Below are 10,216 nucleotides of genomic sequence, written 5' to 3'. Positions count from 1 at the left end.
CTGTTTAGAAAATAATAATAAGTACAATTTCAGAAACTATTTGAAAACATATTATTGATAGGGTTATGACATTTCCAATACAAAATTGAAATTTGTGGTACTTTCTGAATTAAAATATGGAAAAGAGAGGTTATTAGTCAAATTGAAATGAATGTTATATAATAACAAACAAATAAATACATTTTCATGTTTTGCATGTCGAATCATTTAAAAATGTTAATTTTTTTAGATAGCTGTATACAAAGATTAAAAAGATGCCACATTTCCAGTCGCAGTCAATTCTATGGAATAGAGAACAAATATAGAATTAGTTATGTTTTATTATATAACTGTACATGTCTCTCCATTTATAATTTTGGGGTGACTAACTCATTAGAGGAACTTTATTACCAATGCACCATGTTGTGCCCTATCTTGCATATAAAAGCCTTCTAAGACCAAAGAGCATCTCACATGAAATTGCTTTGGTGAAATATCTAGTTTACCATAATAAGTAAAAATTGGTATCTCAAGAATCGCAAAGTTATATTCTCTCTCTTTTTTAATCCTCACCATGTGACTCAATAATTTTATTTGACCCATGAATTAAAAGACAATATGTAAATTTTAAATGTGATAAAAAAACATTAAATTTTAAGAAGCCTAAGGTAGAAATGAGAATGCAAGTAGATTGTTTTAAAAGTCATACATATTTACATAAAAGTAGAAGAAATCGTTTTCAGTGTTACTGTGAAAATTATGTTAATCAAGCATAAGGAAATAGGCACTTAAAAACAAATTATTCATATCTGTCAAAAATGCAATTATATTAAATGATGCATAATTGCAGGTGAGTACATAATACTCAACTATTTGGATGTATGTGACACATTGATAATAAATAATTAATTTTGTATATTGATGGAGTTTATCAATATCTTGGGCTTATTCAGAACAATGTAATATAAAAATGTGTTAACTAAAATCAGTGTAATCACCAACACTAAGAACTTACCAAATATGAGGGGCGAACATTAACTTTGAAATCGTCTTAAACCTTATAAAAGAGAGAAATAAATAAATATACAATTAACTTCTTGGCTAGAACAATTCTTCTAAAATTCAATAAATGTGGGAGTGGGTGGAGGAAGAAGAGGGTAAGGGAGGATAAATGGTGATAAAATTATAATTAGAAAAATAAAAATATAAAAATTTGGGGAATAATGAAATAAACATCTCACTCATGTGTCCTATCATATACATATATAACAAGATGTGCATTAAAGAATGTAGAGAATAGATGTGCACAAGGAAAACTTCAAAACTGTAAGAAAATAATAGAACCTCTCTATTCTACACTCAAATTCCCAAATTCAATTCTGTCTTTAGTACATTTCAATACTCTTTAACTATATTCTCTACACATCAATTACATCAGAATCTCTGAAATAATTTCTTCTAAATATTCAGTATCTTCTACATAGATAATCAGAACAATTCTTTCTAAACATCTGCGAGTATTCTTAGACATTGGTACTTGGGGGAAAACACGTTTTCTAGATTATTTTTTTGTGTAACTAGAATTGAGAATCCCTGATGTCAACTATGTGCATTAGGATGTCAATTAAATATTCATTTATTCTTTTATTCTGGATCTCTCACATCTTCTACTATCATATACACATCATGAATGAAACAACAGGGTTAATAAAGTAGGACTTACTTGTTGTAAGTTGTAAACTGGGGCAATAGGTTGAGTCACAGGGTAGAATGCCTGGGTAGGGTCAAGCAGAAGCTCTTGGTTCAGCACAAGGGCTTGGGCAGGCATAGCTCTCTGGGGGAAGGTCAGCACTTGCTGGGAAACAGGCAGGACTTTGGACTGAGGAAGGGAGACCAAGGGCTGAGTAGGAAGCATGGGAGTCTGAAACACAGGCTGGAGGATCTGGGGCATCAAGGGCTGGAGCAGAGGCAGAGGGAGCTGTGCTTTGAGATCAGTGAGGTTTGGGATCTGGCGCTGAAGAAATGGCACTACTGGAGATTTAGGCAATTGCATCACATTGTGCTTAGGAATGATGGTCTCCTTAGTATTGGGGACTTCCATCACTTCAGGCTGAAGGAGAGGCATCACCATAGCGGGCTGAGCAAGAGGCAGGATGTTTTGTGGAAGGACAGGGTAAGGGATGGGCTCAGCATTAGGATAGAAAAGAGGCTGTGGCTGGACAAGAGGGTGGATTTTGTCCTGGCGTTCATCCTGGGAAAAAAGAAAAAGGATCATTGAGTCCATGATTCAGCTATAATTGTAATTCATGATGGATTAACCTCCTCTCTATTGAGGAATCCTGAGTGAAAGAGAATAGGATAAACTTTTAGCTGTGTTGCTAAATCATGTGAAAATGATTTAAATACTCATTGAAGGATTTCTTATTAACCCACTCCTCTTTAGGGGGACCCAGATCAAACTGAAATCAATGTTTCAGGATTTCAAGCTTGTTTCTCCTTTCTGAGTTGCCTTCAATACTGTGGCTAGCTGTATAATTTGGTAGTCAGAGGACATGAACTTTTCAACATGGTGGAATAATATTAAACCAAATTGTTTTCATATAATGAAATTTAATTTAAAAAAGGCTTAGAGGAATGTTTCCAAGGTTTACTTCTGTGTGTTTTAGTGAAAAGTAAATCTTAATTTGTGATTTAATTGAAGGAGTTCCTCAAAACCAGCTAACTTCTAGCACTGCTACTATTGGCTGATGGTCATTACTGTGAGTCTTTAAAAAGGCATCTTTTTGTAAATTCATTTTTAGTTACAGAAATATTTGGTGTATGTTCCAAACAAACTATAGCCAATGATAAAACAAGAAAGCTGAAATATTATTATCTGACAACTATGTTACCACACATGTAATTCAATTAAATAATTCTTTGTTGTCTAAGAAAACCTAATTTTTAAGCAAGCTCTGCTACTTAATAACCTTGTGATATTGTCAGACAATTGTGTACTCAGTTGTTCTAAATCTCGTTTCTCTCCTCTGTGTAATGCAAAGTCTTTTATGAACCACATTCATTAATGTTAATATGAAATAGACAATTTTAAAGTCAATCATTGAGTGTTTACCATGTGCCAGCTCATCAACCCTAGGGGATTATTAATATTCTCACTTTATAGTTGAAGAAATGGAAGTGCAGAGAAACTTGAGGTCACAGTTATACAGCTGATCAATGATCAGATTTGGATTTGTGCCATATTTTCCTCCCATTTCTTTCATCAGCCTATCTATCTTGGGACAATAAGGGAACCTAGTTCCCAACCTGAACATATATCCAATAGTGTACATTTATGGAAAACAGGTGCACCATAAAGTGAGCAAAATCAATAATTATTTTTAGGTACTTAGTCTATAATCTGTAAGTGGATTATGAGCTTAAAAATTCACTTTTGTCTTTAAAAATATTTATAGTATTTTATTTCTTATGCTGGCAGCATTTTATTACAATTCTATAGACTGAATAATGCACATCTTTTTGTATGGATTATATTTAATAATAATTTTTGAAATATACACATCATGAACAAATTACCTTTCTTTGTTGCTGTTTCTCATTTTCAAACTGCTTAGGTTTCTGCTTAAACAAATAACATGAAAATAAGTGGTATGATCTCTAAAAATTAAATCAGGAAATTTTGAAAATATGTATATTTAAGTATAAGTGTTTTACCTCCCCCCCACACCTTATGTGGGATATACAACTGAAATTCATAGACACAATAGTATGGTGGTTACCAGAAAGGAGAGGGTTGGGAGTAAAGGATAAATGGGGTCAAAAAATGGTGACTGAAGATGATTTGACTTAGGGTGATGGGCACACAATGCTATATACTGATCATGTATCATAGAAATGTACATTTGAAACCTATATGATCTTATTAACCAATGTCACTCCAATATATTTAATAAAAATAAATAAATAAATGAATAGTTTTACCTTGTTGATGTGGGTAATGGATTCCTTCAGAAAAATAAAAATAAAAGTAGGTTAAGTTACAATGGAAATTTTTTTTGCCAATATGAATAAGAAAATGAAGAAATTCAAGGTTAATGTGGACATCTTGCTTGATAATATCATTTAAAACACAGCATAATTACTGAAACTTATATGTTTCACTGTTTTGCTCAAGCCTATTCTATAAAAAAGATAGATTTAAGCAGTCAAGAAAGAAAAGGAAATTAGCAAACATAATACAAGAGGCATTTTATAGATGCTAATTTTTCCTCTCACTACGTTCCCTTCCTATGACAACAAATGACCTCTAAGACAACATCTGATTCTAAAAGAATAAAATTCATTAGTAAGAAATTATAGTAAGTGTTAATACATTCTGTTCATTATTCTTAGTTTATTTGTTATGTTTAGTCTTCAAATGAATTGTAAGAACTAAACTTTCCCTAAAGATCTGATAACCTTTAGGAAGAGATAAAGTAATCCAGATACCATTTATCAGGTGACAGACCCCAAAAGTGGTGCAAGTGTACATATCTGCCTGACTCTCCCAGACAGACTTGAGACTAAAACTAATTCTCACTGCTTCTTATTTACTAAAGTGACTCTGGTAATGACAAAATATGTCCATTTGCATGTCTGCCCATCCCCTATATTGCCATTCTTTCCTATGGGAAACTGCTTTTCAGTTTGTAGCACAGCTCCTACTCAATGTTTAATCCACAGAACGTGCTCAAAAATGTCAAAACAGTGAATGAGGTCAGGGTGGAGGGAGTTCGAGACACAAAAAAAGGACTGTAGAGTTCACTTAAAGAAGGGGTGACAATACAAGTAACAGCTAGCATAGAAAGTGCTTGAACAGTGAATTCTGCAGGGATTTTACTTAGTTCTTAAACATATCATGGAAATTTACATTAGAATTCATATGTCAGAACTAGCTGCCATGACTTAAATGTCCTAAAGTAACACGATATAAGCAGGAGTGGGGAACCTTTTTTCTGACAAGGACAATTTGGATATTTACATCATCATTTGGGGGCCATTTAACATTATCAACTTAAAAATTAGCCTGCTATAGTTGGTAAAACATTTGAACAACTCACCCCTAATGCCTTGGCAGGGCCAGACCAAATGATTTTTCAGGCCTTGTACTGCCCGCATTGTTCCCCACTCCTTCAAGAGTATCTAGCAATTTACTCTTCCTGAATAGGAAATAGCCACAGAATGAACATTGTCTTACCTCACTGCTGGAAATGCTTTCTACAGTCTGTAAAGAAAAACACAAAATCAACAACTGGATCAACAAAGAATATTAATTTTTTCTTTTTCAATTTGAGAGAGAAAGGAAGAGAGAGAGAGACAGAGAGAGAGGAGAGAGAGACAGAGAGAGAGAGAGAGAGAGAGAGAGAGAGAGAGAGAGAGAGAGAGAGAAGGAAGAGAAGAGAACAGGAGAGGAGAGGAGGAGGAGGAGGAGAGGAGAGGAGAGGAGAGGAGAGAAAGACATTGATGTGGTAGAGAAACATGTATAAGTTGCCTCCTGTCCACCAAAACCAAGGATTGAACCTACAACCTTTTGATGTATGGGACAATCCTTCAATTAACTGAGCCACAATAGCCAGAGCAGAATGTTACTTTTCGCAGTTGGTAAATTTTTCTCTAAATAAAATATCTTACCTCACTGGATACACTGACTTCTTTCTTCTGTAAAGAAGAAAAAAACATCATTTAGTTTCCATAGCTAACTCATTTTCTTACTTGCTTTTTACCTTCTTTATTCAGAGCTATGTCCTTCACAAACTTAAGAAATAAATAATGTATGTCTTCTGAAATCCTTCAAATGCAATCGTGTTTTATGTCTTTTATTCTTGGTAACTCCAATGGTATAATTTTATTTTACCTGAGTGAAGAATAATTTTTCATGAGTAACAGAAAGGGAGTTATTTGAATTTGTATCAAACACTTTTCATTATGGTTACAAACATGTTTATGAATATGACTATTGTCTTATGCTTCACCCTCTGGATTTCTTTGAGTAGACACAGGTAGGATTTGGCCCAATGCCCCAGGGTAAGAGGTACATCAGTTTCATCACTGATATGTTTATCTAGGTTGCACATGCATGCAATTGTATTTGTGCAATATTACTCTCTTTTATTGGTTTCTTCTTTTGGCTGATACTTATTGGTTTGTTTGTTTTTTAGGGACTGGTTTCCCAGTGGTGTAGAAAACATTTAACCAAGCTTTATGGTCCTACAGGACTCTATTGAAATAATGGGTGAATATAGGTGATTTCTTAAAAGTTAACAAAAATATCTCTTGAAATTCAGCTTTATATGTATTTAATGTTACTCATTTAGAGTTTTTCTTACCTCCCATGCAAGAGCAAGGGCCACGAGGCAGGCAAGGATGAGGACCTTCATGGCTCTCAAGTCCTGTGAAAGGGAAAATGAGAAAATGGTATTATAGTTGTCAATCTAACATATTTTCTTGTCTAGGTAGGATTACTTTTTTAAAAAAGAAAATAAAAGCAAAGTAAGAGTAAAATATTTTCATTTTAGAAAAAAGTACTAATAGAAGTTTTGTCATACACCCAAGGCAAAATCTACAATGGCAACTTGGTCTTACATATCAATTTTATAATTAAATGCCAGCTAGTCAGATTTTTTCAACTATCAGCTGTACCCTACCTCACTCTTTTTTATCTCCTTTACAATACAGTGTGGTTTTTTTTGAAAGATAGAAAGAAACTTTAAATTTTTATATAAAACTTTATTAATTGATTCATTTATTCAAAATGAGTAATATTTATTTCGCATCCTCAAATGCCCAATGCCCTCTGGGGTCTTGATTTAAAATAATGGAATAAAATATTAAGGTCTCAGCACTAACTAATCCTCACATCTGTTAGGAAAATGCTGATTAAAGAAAGTATATACACAGAAGATCATATTTTGTTTTTACCTTTCTAGGAATATTTTGTTTAATCATATATCCTTATTTCTAGCAAGACTGAGATATTTGTTTGAGCATTTCAGTATTTGCTCCACTATCCAGATGTCTCTTGGACTGAATGGTTTGTTTTTCTCCATGTGTACCCACTACACAGTCTTCATCCTCATATTCCTAATGATCTCTTCTCCTTTGTGAAATATAACTTTTTAGATTATATACCTTGTCTTTTCTTTTTTCTATAATCATTTGATGATTTATCAAAGGATCAGATTCTGTTGCCCAGTCCTTATTGTAGACCACTCCTTCTGGTAGCATAACATAAACTATTTGTTAACATTTTTGACCAAAATGTATTCAATGCTTGACTTTGTTCCATCTCTATAATTTCTTGTAAAAAATATTATTTGTTCTACCAATACACTTTGACATATAATCTTCAATTTATAAACAGATTTATAAACTAAACTAGTGGCCCGGTGCATGAAATTCAAGCACATTAAAAGGGAATTAATTAGAAGAAATATTTTAATAATGCTATTTGCCCTTTCTCTATAATAGAAGTGTCAGAGATGAAAGAAAATTAATAACATGTATATAAAATCTCCCTCCTGTCAGAGCCTGGGGTGCACTGCAGGACCTAGAGTCAAATCCCCACCCACCACCTGCACGCACTTTGAAAATGCAGGAGACCCAGACCCGGCCAGCCCCACCCCCATTGGGTGAGACCCAACCTGGCCAGCCCCACCTTCACCAAGCCTCTCCAGGTAGGGGGTGCAGCCTCAGGTCTCCTGTCAAGCTCTGTAAGGCAGGGGCCATGGCCCCAGTCAAGCCCTTCCAAGCAAGGGGCATGGCCTAAGGTCCCCATCAAGCCCTGCTGTGGGGGGGAAGGGGGATGCAATGAGGTCACCCCCATCCTGGCGCTGGGGCAGGGGGTGTGGCATGAGGTCTTCCAGCCCAGCACCAGGGCAGGTGGTGTGGCCTGAGGTCCCCCATCAAGCCCTGCTGGGTGGGGGCCATGGCCTGAGGTCCCCATCAAGTCCTGCCAGGAGAGGGGCATGGTGGTCTGAGGTCCCCATCAAGGCCTGCCGCAGGGGGCGGGTGCAGCCTGAGGTTCCCCCGTCAAGACCCTGGGCGGGAGGTGTGGTCGCACCCTGAGGTCTCCCATAAAGCCCAAGTCCCCTTCCTCTTCCCCTCCCCCACCCCGCCACAGTGTCATGTCAGTGCTGAACAGGGAAGATGCAAGCAGGCAGTGTGACATTAGCACTGGGGGCGGAAGTCCCCGCCCCCGTCCCCAGGCACAGACTGGTTATGACTTGGACACTGTAATGGACAAATTAGCATGTTATCTCTTTATATGTATAGATTTATGAACTACAAATATTTCACGAAAAAAGGTTTCTAATTCATTAGAAAATATTCTTTTCTGTATTTTAATGTTGAAATATTTTTCTTTTGAAGTAAAAATATATTTTCTAGCCTTTCCTTAAGGTTGGTATATAATTATTTTTAAATTTAATTTATTTTGGTGACATTGGTTAATAAAATTATATGTTTCAAGTGTACATTTCTATAGTACATCATCAGTGTATTGCATTGTTTATTTACCATCTAATGTCAAATCTCTTTCAGCCACCATTTATACAATAAAAGGGTAATGTGTTAATTAGACTGGACATCTTCCAGACAAAGCCACTGAGGCAGAGGCAGTTAGGGGTGATCAGGCCTGCAGGGGAGAGCAGTTAGGGGATGGTCAGGCTGGCCAGAGGGAGCAGTTAGGGAGAGATCAGGCTGGCAGGGGAGAGAAGTTAGGGAGCAATTAGGCTGGCAGGCAAGGGAATAGTTAGGGGGTGATCAGCCAGTAGGCAGGGGAACAGTGAGGGGGCAATCAGGCCAGCAGTTAAGGGCAATCAGGCAGACAGGCAGGTGAACAGTTAGGAGCCATCGGTCCCAGATTAAGAGAGAGATGTCCAACTGCCAGTTTAGGACTGGCAGTAGGACATCATTCAAGGATTTCCAGATTGGAGAGGGTGCAGGCCAGGCTGTGGGACCCCCCAGTGCATGAATTTCATGCACTGGGCTTCTAGTATATCATATTTGACTACCTTTACCTGTAACTACCTCTCTCCATGTCTCTTTTCTTATGGTAACCACCATAGTGTTGTCTGTACCTATAAGGTTTTTTTGTTTGTCTGTTTGTTTATTTGTTGACTTCAGTTTTATATTCTACATGTGAGTGAAATTACATAATTCTTGAATTTTTCTACATGACTGATTTTGCTCAGCATAATATTCTCAAGATTCATTCATGTTATTGCAAATAACTATTAATTTTACTTTGATTAAGACCTCTGTAAGTTTACAAATAATTTTTATTGGCAGACTTCAAAAAAGTGTTAGAGATTATTATGGTTATGAAAGATCTGATTACATTTTCCAAATTTTGTTATTAGTAGTTTATATGCCATTTTTAAAGACAGATTTCTTTGTTAACTAATATATTCTCAGGTATGCTTTCTTCAAATCTTTCTTTTGTTTTTGTTTTCAATCCATTTATATGTCTTCTAGAATTTCTTAAAAGTAAAACGTTGTTGCCAAAACTGCCGAACCTGGTTTGGCTCAGTGGATAGAGCGTCAGCCTGTGGACTGACGGGTCCCAGGTTCAATTCCAGTCAAGGGCATGTACCTTGGTTAATGGCACATCCTCAGTAGGGGGTGTGCAGGAGGCAGCTGATCGATGTTTCTCTCTCATCAATGTCTCTAACTCTCTATTCCTCTCCCTTCCTCTCTGTAAAAAATCAATAAAATATATTTTTTTAAAAAGTAAAACGTTGTTTATTTTTAACTAAATTCTGCACTAAATTCTTAAAAATATGTCTATTTTTAAATTATTTTGAAATATTATAAATTGAATAAAGTGAGATACTGCATATTGTAAACAAGTTTGATGAATACACTCTTCTAAAAATTATTCAAGAGCATTTCAAGTAGTACTTGTTCCCAAACAATGTCCATAATATCTTGACTCAATATGCCACTTCTATACCTACTTGGTGAATAAAGTTTTCCCAATAATTATTCCTATTCCCTTACATTAATTTAAACATATTTGCTTTAGTGACTGGGGTATGTTTAATATAATTGGAAGACTTATTTAATTTAGAAAGGAGATTTTTAAGTTGTGTTTAATTGATGTAAATTTATTGACCTCAGAAAGAGACATTGATACGTTTTTCCATTTATTAATGCATTTATTGGTTTTTTTCTTGAATGTGCCCTAACCAAGAATAGA

The 10,216-nt window shown here is 35.6% G+C and overlaps 1 protein-coding gene across 1 annotated transcript; it reads right to left on the bottom strand.

Moving 5' to 3' along the window:
- Nucleotides 1-275: 275 nt before the first annotated feature.
- On the bottom strand, nt 276-6,395 carry LOC129150486 (beta-casein-like). The gene is made up of 7 exons (XM_054722162.1): nt 6,345-6,395; nt 5,650-5,676; nt 5,216-5,242; nt 3,961-3,984; nt 3,556-3,600; nt 1,703-2,230; nt 276-281 (listed from the first exon to the last, which is right to left on the bottom strand). Exons 1-7 carry the CDS (start codon nt 6,393-6,395, stop codon nt 276-278), a joined length of 708 nt encoding a protein of 235 aa, XP_054578137.1.
- Nucleotides 6,396-10,216: the final 3,821 nt, after the last annotated feature.

This window comes from Eptesicus fuscus, chromosome 2, assembly GCF_027574615.1.
Source record: "Eptesicus fuscus isolate TK198812 chromosome 2, DD_ASM_mEF_20220401, whole genome shotgun sequence".
In the NCBI taxonomy this organism is placed as follows: Eukaryota; Metazoa; Chordata; class Mammalia; order Chiroptera; family Vespertilionidae; genus Eptesicus; species Eptesicus fuscus.
The sequence above is the reverse complement of the archived record's forward strand: the minus strand, read 5'-3'. Positions and strand labels throughout refer to the sequence as shown.

Bases quoted from the DNA above. Each gene is read 5' to 3' on its own strand.
- LOC129150486 (XM_054722162.1), bottom strand. From the start codon at position 6,395: ATGAAGGTCCTCATCCTTGCCTGCCTCGTGGCCCTTGCTCTTGCATGG. The intron at 3,601-3,960 runs GTAAAACTATTC...TATTTGTTTAAG, and splicing joins CCATTACCCACATCAACAAG to CAGAAACCTAAGCAGTTTGA. The intron at 2,231-3,555 runs GTAATTTGTTCA...CTTTTTTCCCAG, and splicing joins AGAAACAGCAACAAAGAAAG to GATGAACGCCAGGACAAAAT.